The 23,934-nt window shown below is 39.0% G+C and overlaps 1 protein-coding gene across 3 annotated transcripts in view; it reads right to left on the reverse strand.

Annotated features, from left to right (window-relative positions):
- The window catches only part of CERS6 (ceramide synthase 6), a 96,506-nt gene that overhangs the window by 58,974 nt on the left and 13,598 nt on the right, over positions 1–23,934 (reverse strand). For all 3 annotated transcript variants that reach the window (XM_032231522.1, XM_032231537.1, XM_032231529.1), the window contains exon 2: positions 5,860–5,965. In XM_032231522.1, the coding sequence (XP_032087413.1) occupies positions 5,860–5,965 (106 nt within the window). The remainder of the gene's footprint in view (positions 1–5,859; positions 5,966–23,934) is intronic.

Here is a 23,934-nt window from a genome sequence, read left to right on the forward strand (position 1 = left end):
CACGGTGATGATGTCACAGTTTTAGCGATGCGGTTTTGTCGGCGTGCTTTTGTCGGGTCATGGCGAATACTCTATTAAATCACACTTTCAATTGTATGCTAATTTTGCTGTCTTATTTGCTCCACTTATTATGGAATACAGCTCAAAACTTTTTTGTCTTCTGTTTTTTTGTGATATTGTTTTTAAATTTACGCATTTTCCACTGGGCCTATTGGCTAGAAATTCAGGGACCTGTAAACCAAATACTCTGGATAGCTCCAGGATGGGAATGGCTACTCACACTTGTTTATTTTTGCTTCACTCATACACTATACTTTTTAGGGTTTTTAAAATCTTTACAGCTTCAGGATACCCATCTCATAAAATGGTCACAAAATACTTATTTTTTCATGGAAGATTCACAATTCTACTAATTACTTTTCCAGAGAAGAAAAACGTATTAATAATAAAGGTCGACCTCGCCTATCGATCCTCATTTAGTGACCATCCTAAAGTTACGATGGTGCTGTAAATGGAGATTTACAACTGGTCATCAAAATTTTGGATGTTGCAGCATCCCAGCACTTACGTGGGACTGCCATTTGCAATTTTCACAGCTGGATTCTGACAAGCAAAACAACTGGGGAAGCTATCAGGAAGTTGCAAGTCACAGTCACTTAACTACTGTGGGCGATTCTCTTAATGAGCACAGCCAGCAGTGATATCATAAATTGACATGGTCATGTGACATGCTTAATGATCGCACACTTAGTGACAGAGTTGGTGGTCCCAATTGTGATTAGCAAATGAGAACTGCCTGTTTATTTAAGCTTCATTATTTATTGTCCTAAAATAAATTTTGATAAAAATATCAAAATGTAAGTTTTGGATATTCTCTCCTGTTGTTTCTTAAAATGTTCAAGATTGTGGAATGCTACTTTTTCAATTAAGAATACCTATAATTCATTTTGTTAAAGGGGGAAAATCAAAGAAATAAAAAGATATTCTATATACACTGGTACATTTAGTTTATAAATCAAAGTGGAGTGCATGAGCTTGCATGTTGATATATTTAAACAGAGTTAAATATTAAAATACATTAAAACCCAGTGGCATATTCCATCCATTTCTGGAGTGAGATTTGTTAAAAGTTTTACAATGAGTATAACATTTAGTTTATTTTTGTATTTAGTTTTTAGTTGCAGGGAATGTTAAGGTTCAGTTTTTTAATAATATATTGAAGGCAAAGAGTTGTCCTTTAAATGTCTTTTCACTTAAGCTCATATTTTATTTTGGAACTAGCTTGTGGTAAATTGTATATTTACTTGGAGAATGTTGGCGTGCTACTGAACATGGTTTAAGAAATGATTTGTATAGAACTGAAATCTAAATGTTTACAGAGAACAAGTACCACCGGGAGGCGGGGGGAGGCATCTAAGTTACTTGTGAGTTGTAGCCAAGTGGATAAGTGTAATAAGCAATGAGAATATGATGGGCAGTGAGAACAATCCTGGAAGACAGGAGAAAGAGCCAGAACCTCGATTCAGGTCTATAAGTGGAATCAGAGTTCAACAAAAGGATGAGAGTAAAGATGGGGCCCTTCCTAATTCTCTGGAAAATAAAGGAAGGGGGGGGGGGAATGTTTTCAGACTTCTAAGATTCTGTTACTGTAACCTTGAAATAAAGGGAGTTTAGTACGCAGGATTTTAGTTTCCTGTCTGGACTACCTTGAAGGGCTGACAGTGAGTCATCTGATAATAATTATGTGCTTGTAGGCACGGCAGGGCATGAAAGAGAAAGAAGGCAGTCAACTAGCAAGCGGCAGCCAGAAAAACAATTATGAGCTGGGTTCAAATATGCATTCTTTTCAACTTCTTGCTTTATAAATTGTGTGGTTCATAGGGGAACAGTTCTTTTGACACCAGGTATTATTTATAACCAAAGGGAAAAAAAGGGATAAGTGATTTATTACTATATAAAGTTTGTCATGTAAGTTTGAAAGTTTGAAATTGCCAACAAATATATGATAGTAGTGGTTATTGAATGTTATTGGTAGAAGTGAAGGTTATGAATATTTTATGACGGTTTTTAAACGTCTATTACTCTCTATTACTCCATGACCATTGTTCATATGATGACTATTACCCTCGATTTCAATCCCCAAGATCAATTGTTTCCATGCCTCCATTTCTCTCATAAATTATACTTGTGTTTTAATATTGTTGGTCTTTTTTTGCTCAGAAATTTAGTATTAAATTTAGGTATTATAATCAAGATTCTTAATCAAATTTATATATACACCAGAAATTGATACAATTTTTAAATACAAAAGCTGGATTGATACAAGAAGCTAACCAAAATCAAGCAATCTTTCCAATTGAGCTAAGATTCTAGATAAGCCTATTTTAATGATCAAGTGTGTGTCAAGTTCTCTGGTGTGGTATGTTTCATTTATTTTCCTTTTTATTGCTTTAATATTTCCTAGCAAGCCTGAATTGCTTAGCAGATAGTCATGTAATTTGAAATAAATAAATATAAATGGAATATTTTGATACAGCATATTTGGAATTGGCCTGAGAATGTGATGACTTACTATATACGTTCCAGCAACAGTAAATGGAATTGGAATTGGGAAGCATCTTAACATGAGTGTGATGTCTAGCACAATAGATGGCGTTTGTTTGGAATTACTTTGAAATCAATTCAGTTCTTTAGTTGAAATAGTTAAAGGCAGACACCACAATACTTTAGAATTTTGGGCAGTTTGATCTTACAATTTCAGAAGACAGGAAGGTAACATAGAAAGTCAATTCTATCTAATAACCTGTTTGCCTGCATATTCCAGAGATCAATGAAACGTTCAGCAGAACTGCCCATTAGAACATTGGGCAAAACCCAAGTGCCTTTCCAAAGCTTTGTGGATTCCTCAGGCCCCTCTGGTAAGACATGTGAATTTGTCCATCCTCCATGCACAAGCTGGTGGTTTTGGTGAACTCATAGTCATGAACTAATGGAAAGGTTCCAAGCCCTGGTCATATCTCTTATGTTGTGTTGTAAAGACTAGATTATACAATGGAAAGCATCCTCACTTATTGCATCACAGTATTGCATGCTGGTTTGACAGCCGCAGATAGAAAAACATTACATAGGGTGGGAAGCACAGCACAAAAAATCGTGGGCTGACCCCTGACACCATTAGATGAGATTGCTAGGGCTCGCTGCCTTAGAAGAGTGAGGAAAATCCTCAGGGACGATTCAGCACTTCTTTACCCTCCTACCATAGGGAAGGAGATATAGATATAGGAGGCATAGCCAGCCACAGAAACAGGCTGAAGAACAGTTTTTATCCGTGGGCTGTCAGACTTCTGAACGTGAAATAACATCATAACTAAGTAGTACGATGGACTTGCAGGACCGGCGGAATGTGTAACATGTTCACACTGGTGTAATAGGACTGTGTGTTTGTTTATTTATTGGGATAGGGATTTTTTTTCTCTTCATTGTGAGTTGTATTGTGTTCGTGGGGGGTCACTGAGGGAACTCAACCAATCTCATAGTACATATGTTGTGCACTGACAATAAAGAATTGTTATTATTCTTATTATTAAACATACGGCCAGTTTTGTGGGCTGGAGCTGAGATGAACTGGGTCAATTCCTCATTCAGTTTTGACTTCAAAGACGGGAACTTAAAATCACCCAGGACTATCAATCAAGGGAATCCATAACCACCTTTTAGTGGCTCATGAAGGGACAATGCTATGCAGCCCTGAGGATGGTACCCTCCTTCCCGAGTTTATTGTTCTGGTCCAGTCGCACAAATACAGCACTCCTCACACAGTTGTATGCCAGGGTCTCCTGGTATACAACTGCCATGCCATCTCTCCTGCCCTGAGTCAAGACTGATGCAGCATATAAAACCTGTATGAATAAATCTCAGTGAGATATATTTTCCACTCCTGATAATGAATGGGATTGAACGTATGACAGACCTGGCATTCCAAAACACTGGCCTGTACACAACATGCCCAGACATTTGATCCATATGAGATGGGACTGGAGAGCCTGATTGGAAATGTAGTGCTCTGCAATGACTTACTCCTATCTCTTACTACAGTAGCCCTCAACCTTTTGGGCATCGGGGACTGGTTCCATGGAGAAAGGCTTTTCCACAGAGCAGAGGGAGTGTGTTTTTAGTGCTGCCTGCATTTCACAGATGGGACTTTGCTTGTTTGCACGATACTGTTGCTGGCATGTTGTGGACTGGTGCCGGTCCACGGACCAGGGGTTGGGGACCCCGCCTTATTTTACTCCTGTACCTCATATTTGTCCCTCTAAGCTATTCATCTCCTCTGTCACAATCCTAGGCCTGCACTGGGTAATCATATATTGACTTCAGACTTGCTACACCTGGCAGCTATAGTCAGGCACAGCCAGGCTCCAATGGAGGTGACTCTTGAACTACACAGTTACAACTTCCAGATTCCCCTCTCTCCTTTTTTCCCTTTTTTTCAATATCAGTTCTATGAATAGAGGTAATCCTTGGCTTATGACCGGTCTCTTTTAACAACCATTCTGAAAGGGTAACTTTGGAAATTGTTCTTTATAGCTCATAAACACTTCCAGCCGTGTAAAACCTCCCCTCCCCCTCTGCAGTCATAGGAATGCCATCTGAGTGTCTGGCAACTTGTTTATGCTTACAAACAGTTACCAAGCGCCCCATGATCACATGATCACTATTTGCAATCTTTTCTGCTGGCTACCTCAGAAAGTCAATGGGGAAGCCTGCAGGGAAGCTTGCAAGCAGCTGCTGCCTACTGAGAAGACTTCCTCTTCTCTCTGGGGGCCGGCTGAAAGAACTGCCTGCTGGGGGGAAATCTCAGCTCTTTGTTGAAATTCCCTCCCAGCAGAACAGCTCCTTGGAGAGAGAAAAGGCTGTCTGTTGGGAAGGAATTATACTCTGCATGGAGCTGAGATTCTTCCACCCCCTCCCCCATCTCAGACCTGCAATATCCAGTCTGACAAAGGATTTATCCTCCTCTCCATCCACAGGAGGCAAATCAGAGGTGGTATTCAGCAGTTTATGACCAGTTCTGGAGAACCGGCAACGGAAATTTTGATTAGTTCGCAGAACCGGTAAATAGCACCTCTGATTGGCCTCGGCCCGTCTATTCTCTGCCTCCCGAGTCCCAACTGATCGGGAGGAAATGGGGATTTTGCAGTAACCTTCCCCTAGAGTGGGGAGGGAATGAAGATTTTACTATATCCTTCCCCTGCCACACCCATCAAGCCACACCCATCAAGCCACACCCACAGAACTGATAGTAAAAAAATTTGAATCCCACCACTAAGGCAAATCCTTGGTTGGGCTACAGGATTTTAACTCAATTCCTGGAGCCCAATAAAAGCTTTTCCCAAGTGGAGGCAGAAAAGAAATCCTTTGTTTCCAGGAGTGCTGGGACTGTGGTAGTCATGTGGCATCTTGCTTAACAACCACTTTGCTCAACAACTAAGATTTCGGTTCCAATTGTGGTCGTAAGTTAAGGATTACCTGTAAATCTTTTTTCTAGTCAACTTGGTCCAAACACTTTTTTCCTCTTTTCTTACTCCTGTCAAATGTGTCTTGCCATAATTAGTAAGTACATCCTTCAAACTAGCACAGAGCTACAAATATATCTAATCTCTCAGATCTTATGTAATAGCAGCACTTGGATCATTTGTGGGGAGAAATTAGCAGGATACTTCTATTATTCATTACAATAGCTATCAAATTAACATGCTAGCGAGACAGCTATTCCTAATAATTAATTGCATTGTCTTTGATGAACAACCTTTACATTTGCCCAAAGTAAATAAAAGGATTTTAAGGAACAGATTGTACCTTTGTGATGGCAGTGAAGACTTTTTCAAGAATAGCATTAGGCTGAGCCTTCTGTGGTCCATTGGCTTGGACTTTTAAGCCTAAGGCACACGGCTTAGCTATAAACCTAAAATGGAGATAGAAATAAGGAAGAAAAAGAAAAAAAAGGAATTAGGTACATATGACAATAATTACAAAGTAGGCCATTTACTTCTTCAGCACACAACTCAAATGATGAAATTATATTGTCTGCAAATGAGTATGCTTAACACCAGTACATTTAACTTGTGCTTGTGCGTGTTTTGCTTCCCAGTAGAGAAACTGCTATCAATATCTCTTCTTATGTAATTTTGGTGCCACGTAACTTTTAGAGTTTATTGTCCTGCAACAGTCTCATGATTTGCTGGGGTAACACATTCCATAAGGCTTTTGCTAGCATGCTGGTCTGCAACACTGATCTAGTGTCATATGAATAATAGATTTAATTGTTTTAAAAAGCTGATCTTGCCTCGCACCTGCTTCAAAAGCAACCTATTGAGAGGAACATTTTGCCAAATACTGATGCCTGCAAATACATGTAGATAAATGTAGAAAGAGAGCTATGTTAGCCTACGATTGCCAAAAACTCAGAAAGACTTTGTTAGTGTGTTTACAGCCCAACACATTTTATTGAAAGGCATAAGCTTTTCTGAGCTACAGCTCATTTCAAAAGATGCATAGAGCAATGGTGTCAAATGCACGTCGTCACGGCAGCGTCATGTGACGTATAGGGACTTTCCCCCCTTCGCTAAACTGGGTGTGGGCATGGCCAGCACGTGACGCATCCAGCCTGCAGGCCAGGAGTTTGACAGCTATGGCACAGAGTGACTAATATAGGATTTAAATTGGGGCTGGGAGGGGGAAGGGAAGACCAGATAGTTATGCAGATACAGGTTAGCAATAGCAATAGCAATAGCAGTTAGACTTATATACCGCTTCATAGGGCTTTCAGCCCTCTCTAAGCGGTTTACAGAGTCAGCATATTGCCCCCAACAATCCGGGTCCTCATTTTACCCACCTCGGAAGGATGGAAGGCTGAGTCAACCCTGAGCCGATGAGATTTGAACAGCCAAACTGCAGTCAGCTGAAGTAGCCTGCAGTGCTGCATTTAACCACTGCGCCATCTCGGCTTCCGGTTACATGTGACAACAAGTAAAACAAGTACTTTATAAATTAATATTACAATAGTAAAGTACTAGCAAAGCACCTTTCTGCAGTAGGATTGTACAAAATAAGAAATAGAAGTTTGGCATCAGAACAAAAAAATAAAGACAAATAATATGAGAGCATTTAACTTCCTAGGGTACTCCGCTAGAGATCTCAAATGAGCTCTTTTGGAGCAAAGAAATTCTATCAGCACAGTTGAGCAAGAGACTGCTGAATTATCATAGAGCAAAAGATCACAAAATCTCTTAATAAGCACATCATCAATTGATCAAGCACTTGAAGTCTGTCTCACAGGTGATTCGCATCTATATAACCACCTTGACTAACCTCTCAGCCACAGATCAGGAAACCATAATATGTATGGACAAGAAATAGACTATTATTTTCTTTGCATCCATTTGTATGTTTGTGTTAGATTCATATTTTGATATGGTCAAATGACTAAATCAATAAATATTCTATTCTATTTCTATTCTATAAATGATAATTATAAGATGTAACTCAGCTTTTTTATCCCAAGGTTCTAATCTATTAAAACCCAAAAACCCAAAGAGGGGAATTCTTTCATTATTTTTTTTTGATGAGGAAAAAAAGGAGACAATCAAAAGTATCAGATTACAGAGGCAAAGGCAAAAATGAAAGAGGCTATATTGTTGGATTAAGTGGAAAGGGAAAAGAAAAAGAAAGAAAAAAGGAAAAAAAAATCAAAGGAGCTTGCCTGATGTACAAAATGAAAAGTACTTTAAAATTAGTAGAGAATCAGTGTCCCTATATCCCCTCAGGAAAGGAGTCCTTGCCTTACAACCATTTGTTTAGTGACCAAATTACAATAGCACTAAAAATGATTAATAACTAGTACTTAACACTTATAACTGTGGCAGCATGTCTAAAATAACTGATTGGGTGTTTAGCAACCAGCATTTATTTATAACAATTGCAGCGCCCCAGGGTCATGTGATCGCCATTTGCAACCTTCCCAGCTGGTTTCCAAGTAGCAAAGCCAATGAGGGAAGCCGGACTAATTTCACAACTGTATGATTCACTTAACAACTTAACAAGCACGGCCCAACAAAATTGTAAGGCATCCCTCAATAAACAACTACTGTACTTAGCAATGGAAATTCGAGTCCCAATTGTAGTGGTAAACCAAGCGCTATCTTTACGCAGACAAACAAAAAGTTATCTGGATATTCCCTAGCTGTTTTGCAAGCTTAATCTAATTTCCAAGGACTAAAGCCCAGAAGGTGCAAGGTGGATTGTGTAACATATTATTTTCATCAGGGTGAATAAAAATCAATGCTTTAAATAACAACAACAAGAAGAACAATAATAATAATAATAATAATCGGTCGTCGCGCGGGTTAACAAGGGCCGCGGCGGATGTTGGGGTCCCTGGACATCCGTCGACAAGTGGGCTACAAGTGGACCAGCCAACAAAACGACAAAAATATAGTGCAGATGAAAACCGTGCCATAATGGCCTGTTACTACAACTCAGAGCCAGAAAAAAGAGGCTATTTAAAGCGAATGTATGAATTATGGAAACAACAATATCCAGATTCAAATGTTAGTGAACAACGACTAGCAGATCAAAGGCGATTTATTATACGGAATAAAGTGTTTAGTGAAGTTGAACATGAGGAAATTCAGGCAAATTGCAAAACCCAAAAAACAATATCACAAGCGGAAATAACTGATATTCAAGACACAACTAAAGACATTATAGTAGAACTCCCAGAAGAAGCTCTTGGGGAGGAAATAATATCACCACCACTAGAACCAGTTATCACTGAACCAACTGATGAACTAACTCAAAAACAAAAAGAATTGAAGGATAAGATCATGGAGCATTTTCTGCTTAATGAGGAAAGGCAACGTTTACCATCACTAAAAACTGTGCCAAAGAAAATTTTGGCCCCTATCATGAAAATGGTTAATGCAGTGTTTTCAACAATTGAACCAGGATCCATCTTGGAAACAAACCAGTTAATGTACAGCGCAGCTGTAATAGTCACTAATGAACTAGGCATTAAAATTAAAGTACCTAGTCATACAACAGAAAAAGCATCAAAGCCAAAGTGGAAAATCCGTTTAGAACAAAAAATAAAAAAATTAAGGGCAGATGCTAGTAACTTAAAGAACATGCATGAGCAACGGCTTAAAAACAACAAAATCATAGATCGGCTAATCAGGAGATATAGATTGGATACAAGAAACATCAATGAAGCTGTAGAGATTGTAAAACAGCAGATAACAGCAACAGCTAGAAAAATTGAAAGATATGAGGCACGAATCATCCAATATAAACAAAATCAGCAATTTCGATCAGACCAACGGCGTTTTTATCAAAGTCTTAATGTAAATGGTGACACCAAAAGTGAAAAACCAGAAAAACAGGCCACAGTTGAATTCTGGAAAGAATTGTGGGAAAATGCAAAGGACTACAACAAGGAAGCAAAGTGGATACATGACTTTGAGAAAAGCATTGGCAACAAACAAATGCAAGTATTAGAAATAACAACTGAGATGGTCAAAAATCGAGTTAAAAAGGTAAAGAATTGGACATCACCTGGAAAGGACCAATTACATGGTTTCTGGCTCAAATATCTGACCAGTTTACATGCAATATTGGCCAGGCAACTGAATGAAATTTTACAAAAGGGCCAAATTGATGAATGGTTGACAACTGGAAAAACATACTTGATTCAGAAAGATCCAACTAAAGGAACAACACCTGAAAACTATAGACCAATAACATGCTTGCCAACAACCTTCAAATTACTCACATGCATTATTGCAGATAACATGATGGATTATTTGGAAACAAACAACATCTTGCCAGTAGAGCAAAAAGGCAACAAAAGAAGGAGCAGGGGCACAAAGATCAGCTTCTAATTGATAAAATGATATTAGAAAATTGTAAGAACAGAAAAACGAACTTGAATATGGTCTGGATTGATTACAAAAAGGCATTTGACTCACTGCCACATAGTTGGATCATAAAATGCTTAGAAACAACTGGCATTAGCAAAAATATTACATCCTTTACTGAAAAGGCAATGAAACAATGGAGAACTGAGTTGGCAGTAGGGAATGAGAGCTACGGAATGGTTAATATCAAGCGAGGAATTTTCCAGGGTGATTCACTTTCACCTCTTCTCTTCATCATCGCAATGATCCCACTATCAGTAATCTTAAAAAAAATGAAATTAGGCTACCAAACAGCCAAAAAAGCTGAAAAAATTTCGCATTTACTATATATGGATGATTTGAAACTCTATGGAAAGTCAGAAATAGAAATCCAATCATTGACAAATACAGTCCGAGTATTCAGCACCGATATTTCAATGCAGTTTGGCATGGAAAAATGCGCCACTGTATCCATAAAAAGGGGCAAAATCACTGCATCTGAGGGAATTGAAATGCCCAATGGCCAACTAATTAAATGCAAAGAAAATGAAGCCTACAAATACTTAGGCATTCTGCAGTTGGATAACATCAAGCATGGAGAAGTAAAAACTATTGTCAGACGAGAGTACACCAACAGAGTTAGGAAAATTTTGAAATCTAAATTGAATGGTGGAAATACAATCAAGGCCATAAATACCTGGGCAATATCAGTTATAAGATACACAGCTGGCATAGTTAACTGGACACAAGCTGATTTGGACCTTTTGGACCGAAAAACCAGGAAACTAATGACAATGCACTACAGTTTACATCCACGTGGTGATACTGATAGACTATACCTGCCACGAAAATCAGGTGGCAGAGGATTATTACAAGTGAAGCAAACAGTTGAAGAGGAAAAACATGCACTGGCTGATTATTTAAAAGAAAGTCAAGAACATCTATTAATCGAAGTAAAGAACAAAAATCTACTGAAGGCCCAACAGACAAAACAAGAATACAGAAAAGATGTGATAAAATCAAGAATGGAGAGTTGGCAGAACAAAGCACTGCATGGTCAATTTCTGGAAAAAATAAAAGATAAAGTGGACAGGGAACAAACTTGGTTATGGTTAAAAACAGGTACATTAAAGAAAGAAACAGAGTCACTAATCCTGGCTGCGCAAGAACAAGCTATCCGCATAAATGCCATTAAGGCCAAAATCGAAAAATCCTCTGATGATGCCAAATGCAGACTTTGCAAAGAAGCTGACGAAACTGTTGATCACATACTCAGCTGCTGTAAAAAAATCGCGCAGACTGATTATAAATTGCGGCACAATTCAGTAGCACAAATGATCCATTGGAATTTGTGCAAAAATTATAATATTAAAACAGCAACAAACTGGTGGGAACATCAGCCTGAAAGAGTCACAGAAAATCAGATGGTCAAGATCTTGTGGGATTTCCGTATACAAACCGACAAAATACTGGCGCATAATAGCAATAGCAGTGGACTTATATACCGCTTCATAGGCCTTTCAGGCCTCTCTAAGCGGTTTACAGAGAGTCAGCATATTGCCCCCAACAATCTGGGTCCTCATTTTACCCACCTCGGAAGGATGGAAGGCTGAGTCAACCCTGAGCCGGTGAGATTTGAACCGCTGACCTGCTGATCTAGCAGTAGCCTGCAGTGCTGCATTTAACCACTGCGCCACCTTGGCTCTTACACCAGACATCACACTGGTTGAGAAAAATAGGGTCACAATCATAGACATCGCAATACCAGGTGATAGCAGGGTCGCCGAGAAGGAACATGAAAAAATCGCAAGATACCAGGACTTAAAAATCGAAATTCAACGACTATGGCACAAACCAGCAGTGGTAATTCCAGTGGTAATTGGCACACTGGGTGCTATTCCAAAAGCACTGGAATTACATTTAAAACAGTTAAAAATTGACAAAATCACCATCAGTCAAATGCAAAAAGCCGCACTGCTTGGATCTGCACGCATATTGCGAAAATACGTTACGACGTCCTAGGCCCCTGGGTGGGGCCCGACTAGTAACCAATGCCAAATCCGGCGAAACAACTGGCCGCTGTGATACAATTGTATAATAATAATAATACAAAATTTGGATTTTTAAAAATTTAAATAGGATTTTTAAAATTTTTATCAAATTTATTTTAATAAAATGTTTTTGAAGTAAAAATTTATCTAAAGATAGTTTTCTAATTAACATACATTAATAATTTAGTTTATTCAGCATGAAATGGAGCTTAGGTATGTAGCATGAGGCTGTAAATTCTGCAATATTTACATTTTTTACATTCAATGAATCCAAGCTCTGCATGCTGAGATAACATGCACTGCATTGGTGCATTCATACAATTTCACAGTAACTATGAGATAAATCATAAAAGAAAGTTCAGGAATATTCCTTTATCCCATTGCTTTGGAAATCTATGTACACTACTAACTATATGATTGTTTGAAGAGAAATGCATCTGTAGTCTAAGAGGAAGGGCGAGCAGTAAAAATGAAAGTGAAACTTTCTAAGCAGCTTAAAAATACAATATTAAAGAGCATCTGTCATTTAGGATCCATCATGGTAGCAGTGGTGGGTTTCCATTATTTTTACTACCAGTTTGTGTGCGCACACAGGGGTGGGAGGAGCCTACTGCCGCTGCCACTACTGTTTGCCTGAACCGGGCCCAACCGAGAGCAACCCACCTCTGCATGGCAGTGCCTGGTAGCAGGCATCCACTCAGCAGCTGCCTGCCACATCCCTCATCTTGTTGTGTCACTGCCGCATCACCAGCCGTCCCATTAAAGTGAATGGGACTGTCAGTGAGTCAACAGCGGGTCAGACGAGGAGGCACTGTGGGATAGAGATGACAGTTGCTCTTTAAAAATTATGATTTAAATCGAGTTGATTTAAATCAAGCCTTTTTACTAGTGATTTAAATCATGATTTTAATTGTGATTTTAATTGAATTGATTTAAATCAAATCCACCCTGATTTTCATGAAAGAAAATAAATATGTAATACATAGCAATTGATACAAATCCGAAGTCAGAAACCTGCGGAACACTCTTCTAACACTCACTGATTCCATGAATTACGGCCATTCGTGAGGAAAAACGGGGCTATAATCTAGCAAAAGAGGATCATAGATTCTCCAACTTGGTGGAAAATTTATTTGTTGTTATACTTATTAAATTTATATACTGTTTAATAAATATTTTCTGGCAATTCTGGCCATTTGGCAGTCAGTGATGGCCATTAAGAGCCTGTTAATTATAGAAACAATACAAGACTATAATTGTGTATGCTAAAAATCTGCCTGAATTATATAATTTGAAAACTATGGTTTTATGAAGCTCAAATAGTAGTGAAACAGAGACCAATGTGTAGAAATATTTTTTCTCACATGCCTTTTGATATTTTGTAAAAAAAAACACTGTCAGCCCTGGAGGCCATCTTTTTATTTGGATCTTCAGTGCTGCCACACTTAGTGCTATGGGAAACTGGGAGTGGGGATTGCAAAGTTGCGAGGATATCTAGCCATAACAACATTCCTTTCTCTGAGAGCCAAGGTCATTTGGCCTGCACCTAGAGTAGCGTGACTGGGAGGCATCTCCAGTTGGGATGGTGCATTGATTGGACCATATGATGGACATGTCGGTGAAGGGGAAGGGACCTGGGCTTTCTTTTGGGTGGGGAAAACCTGGAAGCTTTCAGATTTGGGTTTCCCCAGATGTGCCAATATGACACTATGAGGAACTTCTAGTCTCGGAGTCTCCTTGCATTGGAGCCTGGAGGTGTTACTTGGAACCCTGACATACTCATTGTTCTTCCTGACTATTTTCACAGATGATGATTTATTCTCATTGCCTATGTTTTCTTTTCTTTTTCAGATTTCTTTCAGAGTTTTTCTCTGATTCTGTCTTTCTGAAGATCCTTGAAGTAAGTGTGTGTGTGTGTGTGTGTGTGTGTAGTGCAAAACATTTTTAGTTCTATAGTAGCAAATCTATTTTTATGATGACTATGATCATGATTGATCACTTAGACCTTTTATGTACACTGAGAGCTTATGTACCGAAGACAAGTTCCTTGTGTGTCCAATCACTGGGCAACTGACTCATATTTATGACAGTTGCAATGTCCCAGGGTCATGTGATTCCCTTTTGCAACCTTCTGAAATGCAAAGTCAACAGGGAAGTCAGATTCACTGAACAACTTAACAGCTGTTATAAGTTAACAGCTGAGGTGGTTCACTTAACAATTGTGGCAAGAAAGGTTTAAAATGGGGCAAAATTCATTTAAAAACTGTCTCACTTAATAGCAGAAATTTTGGGCTTAATTGTGATCATAAGTTGAGCACTATATTTATTTGAAGGTATATCTTCAGGAGTTAACACCAGGAACAATATATTTAAATTTTAACATTAGTTGAATGGCAGTTCATATCCCCTAGTGTAGTCCTTCAATGTTTATTCTTAGTTCAAAAATATAACAATATTATACTGCTTTTTAAAGGCTCTATCTTAAAACAGCATGATTTTTAGAATACAGGTGTATTGCAAATTCAAAAATAAATACCTCACAGCTGGCTTGTCTGATGCAGTATCCAGAAATAATTCATTTCTAAGCTCTAGCATTTCCAAAAGAATACGGGTAGACATGAAATATTTGCTTATTTACAGTAGACTGGAAACCAGACTTCTTACATATTTAATAATATAGCATAAAAATGGATATAGCTGATGTTCCAAGTAATTTCCATTTGTTCTTCTTTAGTGAAAGACACCAATATACCTTCCACATAAATTATCAGCCACTAAAAAGCACGGTACCCCTGTTTGTGCTATGAGAAAGCATTTTATCCCTCCACTAGATAGCAAAACATGGATGGCACTCCCATACAATATAAAATAATGTATACAGCAAAGCTAGCTAGCCCCATACAATATAGAATAATGACCCTGTGTGAAGTGGAAGTTTTAAAAAGTTATAGAAGTGTAAAGAAAATTAGCAGCAAAATATAGCTGGGGAAACTTGGAATAATATACTTTAAAGAGAGACTTTATATATACCTTGGAGTCAGTTGTATAATCTGAACACAGCTACTTGAAACGCAAGCATGTAAGATTTGAAGCGCCAAGCAGACCATATAATTCACTGTGCTGTCCTATCAAATTTCCACTTATTTTTGTCAACCATTTGGAGGGGGAGGGGGGGAGAAAAGATGTTGGAAGCATTCCATTAGAATTGTGGAAGAGAGTAATAAAGCTGTGATTTTGAAGCTGGAGTAATAAGGTAATTTTTAAACACTGGCATAGAGTATTTCTAACAGAGGAGGGAGCACTGAAAAGATATTATATGATATCCTTTGGAAACATGGTCAGGAAAACATTTTAGTGCAGCTCCAAAACACACTATACATTTCATCTGCAATTAATTCCAAATACAATCTTAAACCTAACTTGCATTTCCTCACTTTGTGTTTTTTAACATCTGCTTGCAAGTGTGATGCTTACAGACAGTACCATTAGCCAGTTATTACTTATTCTAAAGTAGCCAGTAGCTCAGTCTAGAGAACACAAATAGCTTCACTCTTTCTCCTTCAAATATGTCAATCTTTACATTCACTGTTTTCCAGTTTCCAACCTATCATGAAATAAAAGCCATTCTCTTTTCACAGACACAAAAGAAGCAAAAATATTCTAATTTTCCCTTGCAGATACATCACCCAGGCATTTGTCAATAAAGTATTAGTCTGCATTTGTCTGATGGTTTGCAAAAGTATTTCTTCTACTAAGCTGACCAAACTGCAAGAGAAAGGAAAGTTTCAAAGTCAACACCAAATGCTGAAAAACTTCAAAGATCTTTCTTCCACTAGATCAATAAAATCTCCTAAATATTTTAGAGCAAGTCTAGAACTATTACATCAACTTTTACAAAGACCAAAATTCATTTTAACACTCAACTTGAATGAATGATACACAAGCTAGGAGTTGAGGACTGGGATGATATGGAAGACAATCTCCATTCAAAAATCTATAATCACAGGAGAGGCATTCTGGCATGACTGCTCTATCAAAATCTGAAATGAGAGAGAAAACAAGTAGCAGAGAGAGTATTTCAATACAGTTTCAAATGGTTGCGTCTTGCAAATGACTTCTCCCCACTTCTTTACTTGTATACTCTCTTGGGAGGGGCCAAGCCACAACCACCTGGGCTTAATTATCATCTTTGAGTCTGCCTCCACAGCTGCTGCTTCTGTTTCTCTGCCCTTCTCTGTCTGGCATCAGGAGCAAACTGCCTTGAGTCCTCCCCACTGCTCATGCCTCAGGCACCTCCTGGTGGCCAACCAGCCTCACTGGTCCCTTCTCTGAGTCTGAACCCTGCCCAGGGTCCTCCACATCTTTCCTGGCAGACTCATATGGTTCCTTGCTATCCGAGTCTATCAGCAGCTCAACCGGATCCTGCTGGGCCACAAGAGTTACCCATCTTGTAATGTGGGAATCGTATAATATTCAACTTAAAAAATAAAGAGTATGAAAACAAATATTTAAAAACAAAATCAGAGATAATGGAGATAATTAAATCTAAATTCATACAATCGTGTTTTGGTATGCAACTACTTTGAAACACAGAGAATTTGGTAGTCAGTGCATTTTGATGTGAATCTTTTGTCCCGGTACTCATCATTTGTTTGGTACTCAACACACAAGCTAGAACTTGTCAGAGTTGGCTGCCTTGTGACTTACCACATTATTCCTTATGGGGAAAAATTGTTTGGTACTCATTGTTTTTAGTACTCATTGCTCCTCCCAGAACCAATTAACGATGCATACCACTGTAAATCTAAGCCCAAAGCAGAGAGAGAGAGAGAGAGAGAGAGAGAGAGAGAGAGAGAGAGAGAGAGAGAGAGAGAGAGAGAGAGGAGAGAGAGAGAGAGAGAGAGAGAGAGAGAGAGAGAGAGAGAGAGAGAGAGAGAGAGAGAGAGAGAGAGAGAGAGAGAGAGAGAGAGAGAGAGAGTACTCTAAATAGTAGCGCCATCTACACAAGTTTCCCGTTCCTGGCATGTAAGCCTGATGGCATAACCAAGTCATGAGAGACCTCCAGGACTTTGAAAAGAATGGAACTAGCCTAATATCCAGAGGGAGAATATTCCATAAGGGGGGCACCACAGCAGAGAAGGTCTGTCACCTGAGAAATATAGGTCCTGGCAGATGTTATTCCCAGCATGTCCTCTCTGTCAGATCTAATGGTCAGCGTTAATATAATCAGGGAGAAGTGGCCCTTCAGATAATTCAGTAATATTGTATTGTTCAGCGTTTATAGATATTGTTATCAATTCAAATTATTTGGAATGTTACCTGAAAAGTATCCAAGGTCATGAGAAGTAATAAAAATGATGACGAACAATCACTACTTAGCAAACAATTTACACCCAGTCATTTGCATTTTCTTTTTCTCTAATATAAACACAACAGTGCACCCCAATCCTCAATGATCAACATATGTTTTCAGAAAAAAATGGTGTTTGCTTTATAACTGAAGCAGCAGGCATCAGAAATACTGAATTAAGAGACATCCCTTTATGATGGCATTGCTGGGGATAATTATGACCACTTTACAAATGCAAACAATTTGTAGACTATCGCGTATTGCTTGTAGCAAACACTTTCACTAATAACCTATGGTAAGATGCCAACAGAAATGAAGCCAAAATGGGACTACTAAGAAACAGGAGAGAAATCTTAATATACAGTACTTTGAAAATATCCAGTCCTTACACAAGTAAACATGGATTAAATATGCTCATTATTGAAAGGATGTTCTTGTGGAAAAAAATTGAATGCCCTGTGTTTTGCTCCTTAGAGACTAGATTGTGAGGATGTGTAATGTTTTGCTTTGGGTCCTAACTATATTAGTGTATTCTAAAAAATCCAAATTTAATATCCTGTTTCTTGCTGGGTTTTTTTCCTCAGAATAAGAGGAGGAGGAATGATGACTATGTCCTCCTTTGTTGAATACATTTGGCATGTTCATATCAGCCTTGGTCCTCTTATCCTGTGACACATACTGTCATTCAGATATCCTTATTGCCACTCTGAGCCTGGAACATCTGTCCATTTAGCTGGAAATATCAGTTCTCCAGCCAGCACTATTTCCTTTTGCAGGGAGAAAAATCTCTGAACAGCTGACTTCGGAAGGGGTGGAAAAGCTGCTCCTTTGATCTTGCCAGTAAAAGGAGGGAGGATAGGGAAAAATTTCCTATCAGTCCGGAAAAAAATGGGAATTCCCAACCATACAAAAATGTCCCACTCTAATGCTCAAGAAAAACATGCAAGAAGAGTATGTTTTCAAATTTCCTCTTGAGTAAGAACAGGAGCTAAGCTGATAATTAGTTAAACCCAGTTCTCACAAGATCATTGGGACAAAGAACAATGATGCCAAATTCAAATTGGTGTAGCTTCTGCATGTGGTGAAAACTTAGTAATAATTAAACAAATACTAAAGATTACATACATTTTTGACTATTGCCAAAGATTGAAATTAAATAACGCAAATGGTAAATTTTATTGATTGATTGCTAAAAGCCACAAAGTTAGTCCTTGACTGAGATAATGACTATTTGAAATTATACAAGGCTCTGGCCCACAACAGGTTTCCATTGCTGGTAGGCTCTGGGTCTCTCAGTGCTTCCTCCATTCCCCGAGGCACCCTCACGCAATTGTTTAATGACCTCTGCTGGGATAGCTGGAATTGGGGTCATTGGGTGAAGTGATCACATGGGCATCTCACTTCTACACTGGATATATTGATAAATAAATAAACATCAAAATAAATACTGCATGTGTGTATCTATACATATGGGGAGCGGTGGCTCAGTGGCTAAGACGCTGACTTATAGCAGTAGACTTATATACCGCTTCATAGGCCTTTCAGGCCTCTCTAAGCGGTTTACAGAGAGTCAGCATATTGCCCCCAACAATCTGGGTCCTCATTTTACCTACCTCGGAAGGATGGAAGGCTGAGTCAACCCTGAGCCGGTGAGATTTGAACCGCTGACCTGCTGATCTAGCAGTAGCCTGCAGTGCTGCATTTAACCACTGCGCCACCTTGACTTATCGATCAGAAAGTTCTGCAGTTTGGCGGTTCAAATCCCTAATGCCGCGTAACGGGGTGAGCGCCCATTACTTGCCCCAGCTTCTGCCAACTTAGCAGTTCGAAAGCATATATGCAAATGCAAGTAGAAAAATAGGGACCACCTTTGGTGGGAAGGTAACAGTGTTCCGTGTGCCTTTGGTGCTTAGTTATGCCAGCCACATGACCACAGAGACATCTTTGGACAGCACTGGCTCTTCAGCTTTGAAACAGAGATGAGCACCACCCCCTAGAGTTGGGAACAACTAGCACATATGTATGTGTGAGGGGAACCGTTACCTTTATAGCTATACATAAATTTTAAAAACCCTGTGCTAAGATTTTAAATTATGACTATTTAAGGTTGTACACTAAAATACTTGGATAGTTATTTCTGTTATATAAATATATAAGAAAGTTTTAAAAAATGCATACCAAAGTGAATTTGCTTACTAATTAATTTCAGTTTGGGCAAAGAAAATTAATACCAGAAATATATGATTGTAGAATTGCAGCTTATAGAAATTACAACAGCCTACTCTGTTACCTGGATTATTTATCCAATTATGTTTTAATTTTTGTACCTGTTTGTGTTCAGGAAATAATTTGCTTTAAAAAAATAAATTTACATTTTAAATATTAAACTTTAATGTTATTAAATTATAACATAATATCAGCATAACATAATCAACCAATTAACAAAACCCAACCAGGTTTTGTCACAATAAGTATATTCATTACAGACCTAAAGCTAATTATGGCTTCCAATACTTTGAAGGCATATATCCTAATATTTTTGGTGCACTCCTAAAATGCACCAGCTGGTTCCACAGATGTTAACATTTCAAAGGAGTACAAGTAATCCTTGACTTATGATTATAATTGAGCCCAAATTTTTCATCGCTAAGTAAGGCAGTTGTTATGTAAATTGCATGTCACAGGAGGTAAGCAGAAGTCAAATGGAACTATTAAAACTGCAGCTGCTACCCTATGTGGACATTTGCAGTCATTCAGGTCACAGTTGTCTCAAAGGTGCTTTTTTAAAAAGGCAATTGGTTTGTTTTTTTCTTGAAGAAGATGGCATGCTGTTTCTTATCCAAGAAGCTTTATCGACTCTGGCCAAAACTGATGAAGAAGCAAAATGTCTTCTTCCTCCTCAACAAAAAACCCCTGTCCAGGCTACCTTTGAAAAAGCATCTTTGAGGCAGCTGCTGCTATCACTGTTATGAATCTGTACAAAGCCACACTTTCCACCTCCTCATCAAGCAGGAGCTATGAGTCCATGGTGAAATACCCCACTTCCTTTCAGTGCCTAACCAGATGTTAGTAAAGTATGCCAAGTCAGTTCTTTCATCCACAATCAAGTCGGATTATGAGAAATACGACATAAACAGGGATCAGTAACAGAAAGTATTCTACATGGGCCCAGGTAAAATAAGAAGCAACTGAGAAGTAGCGTTGGCTAGAAGGGATACCTACAGAATACACAGGATCAAAAGGCAGGACCAAGTAGAAAGTGTACCAATTAGAGCCTATTGGGTTTTCTTTTAAACTTCTATGTGGACAAGAATGTCCAAAATGTCTGTTTATGGATCTATCCATCATGTGAGTGCTAAAGTCCCAGTCCCTGATGACTTTACACAAACAATGTCTGTTTCTCAGCATCATATGTATGTTAAGCATCTGTGTCTACAGGAGCCTTTGCATACCCCGCTTTATGTGTGGTGGCTTCCATCAGCAGGGTTCTGGCTCATGGGCAGGCAATACAGCTTTTCCACCACCCTTTCTAATAGTGCATTTCTCCAGGGGAACTACTGTCAGTAAAACAATGTCCACAGGGGTTATTACGTGTGTATTTACTTTGGTGGTTGGAATTAAATTAAAATTACAAAATTAAAATAGTGTTAATAAATGAAAGTCCAATCTTATTTAATCTTTGGATCACACAATTACAATTCAACAATACACAAGTGGAGATATGTGTATAACATGCCAGCAACACAGCAGACACCTATATTGATGACAGTTTTATGCCGTGCAGATCAGAGGTGGATTCCTACCAGTTTGGACCAGTTCGGCCCTGCATTGGTTCTCCCACTGGCGGCTACAGCACCATCTTGTTTTTTGCTTCTACATGCACAGGTGCAGTGCGCGGTCACAAACAAACCAGCAGTAGTGACTGCTGGAACCCACCCCTGGTGCAGATGAGAAAATTGAAGAATTGTGTGCATATAATCTAATGCAACATATTAATTTTAATAATGGATTTAATTCATGACTGCTCATATTTTTACATAAGAGAGAGAGAGAGAGAGAGAGAGAGAGAGAGAAGAGAAGAGAAGAGAAGAGAAGAGAAGAGAAGAGAAGAGAAGAGAAGAGAAGAGAAGAAGGGGGACTTTTCTAGATGAAAATAGGAGTGCATGTTCTACATTTCCTTTTAAAAATAAAAGTACAAACTTTTCATGAAACCTAAGCTATACTGCTAAGCAGATTGACAGAACTAGGTCAAATACTTCTCTAGTAGATCTGGCCAATTTCAGTCAATTGGCTAAAAGTGCACCTGAGACCAGCCTTTTAAAAAATCATTTTTGGAATTCAGATCCCAACATGTTATTCCTATTAGAGACAGGTAGAGAATAAAGGATGCTATACCAGAACACTCTTTTTTAACTTGACAAATCTTATTGTTTCTAAATCTTCTATTATTTTAGCACTAGACAATTCTACTTTGCCAATATATCTCTTAGGTGATACAGCAGACTAGGAGGGCAGATAAAATAGTAAGACAGCTAATTAGCCAAGTGTATGATGAAAGCAAACAAAAAAAATTCTGTACTTGGGGTAATGGTCAGGCGAAGGCAGCTATACATCCTTTTAATACTGTTTTATAGATTTGTAGGTAAAGAGCAGGATAATCACACCTGTATTTCAAGATTTACCCGCAAAGCCAGAGATTCTTTTAAGGCTTAAACAACAGAAAATCTGACGGTTTGGCCAATCACAGAAGCATGGACCATGAAGAACTTGTAAATAAAACCATCTCTACTAAGACTGGGGTCCCCAATCCCTGGGTCACGGCCCACTACCAGGTTGCGGCCTAATTGCAACCGGGCCATGTGAGTGGCGGGCTGGTGAGCATGCATATGCACAAAGCTTGGTGCATATGCACCAGCCCACCACTTGTGGGAATCAAGTCGCATGCGCACTTGCATGACAACCCGCTCCTCACGCGACCCGGTTCCCTCTCTCCACCCTCAGCCAGGCTGCCAATCTGCAAAGGTTGGGGACCACTAAGGGGTGGGATCCTACCGGTTTAACAACTGGTTCGCTGCATGCGCGCTTCTATTACTTTTTTTTTAAAAAAAGCTTAAAATTTAACGTCTTGTTACAGTATCAGAACCAAATGACTATACGGATGTACCAGAGACAATGAAGCTAGCAGCCCAGCAGGCAGGACTGAATTAAAATCAAACACCATCACATGTACATCCTTTTTCAATGGAAGCCCAGATTGATCTCACAGCTGCTGTTGAAACAGCTGCCACTTTACCCATCTCAGCCCTAGGAGCTACTTCCCCACCAAATATAAGGGACATTTTAGAAAATTCTTCACCTTTCTTGCTCAGTGTCAAATGTGCAGCTTTCTTTCCTCTGCCTGAATCTATGTAGGATGTGTATGAAGCTAATGACAGAAAGAACAACAGGCCCTGATTTGGACAATTATGCTAATTTTGTGGCAGGTTTCACTGCTCATTTCGGGAATCCTGTCAAATAAATGATAGTCAACTGTGAGACCCATCACAGAGTTTCAGTTGCTAATCAGGAAAAGGCTGGAATGGAAAAGAAAATGTGTGCTTTCAAATCAATTTGGACCAGTGGTGAAATTCAATTTTTTTTACTACTGGTTCTGTGGGCATGGCTTAATGGGTGTGGCAGAGGAAGGATACTGCAAAATCCCCATTCCCTCCCCACTCCTGGGAAAAGATATTGGAAAATCTCCATTCCCAACACACTCTGGGGCCAGCCAGAAGTGGTATGTGGCGGTTCTCTGAACTACTCAAAATTTCTGTTACCGGTTCACCAGAATCTATCAGAACGTGCTGGATTCCACCCCTGGTTTGGACTCCTGGTGACTGCCTGAACAACTCCTTTTAGTTTTCTTGGCAACATTTTCAAAAGTGAAATCAATTTCCTAATACCTAGTCTGATGTCTGATGTCTTTAACATATACACCACATTTTTGCCTTGGGGGTTGGGAAGAGAGGGTTTCATCAGTTCCAACAGAAAACAAGCATCCCTGCTATTCTAGGCAGAGGGAGGGGGGGAATACAAGTAGTCCTCAACTTACAACATTTCATTTAATGACCGTTCGAAGTTACAATCGCACTGAAAAAAGGGACACGGTCATTTTTTTTCAGTTACAATCTTGGCAGCATCCCCATGATCACGTGATCAAATTTCAGATGCTTGCCAACCGGTTCTGACTGTTGCAGCATGTCATGTAATCCGCTTTTGCAACCATCTGAGAAACAAAGTCAACGAGGAAGCCATTAACAACAAGTTACTAATTTATCTTCTGCAGTGATTCACTTAACAACTTGGGCAAGAAAGTTCGTAAAGTAGGGCCAGACACCCTTAACAAATGTCTCTCACTTAACAACAGAAATTTGGGGCTCAATTGTGGTCTTAAGTTGAGGACTACCTGTTCCATAGCTTCCTGCTACTCTGAATCAGGAAGAAGGAAAGGTCCTACTTGGTATTTCCAAATACATAGAGACCAACGGGAGAGCCTTTTATTTCATTCCATTTACAGTTTAGTTTACTGTAATTAAAATAT

The sequence above is a fragment of the Thamnophis elegans genome, chromosome 1 (assembly GCF_009769535.1).
Source record: "Thamnophis elegans isolate rThaEle1 chromosome 1, rThaEle1.pri, whole genome shotgun sequence".
Lineage (NCBI taxonomy): Eukaryota > Metazoa > Chordata > Lepidosauria > Squamata > Colubridae > Thamnophis > Thamnophis elegans.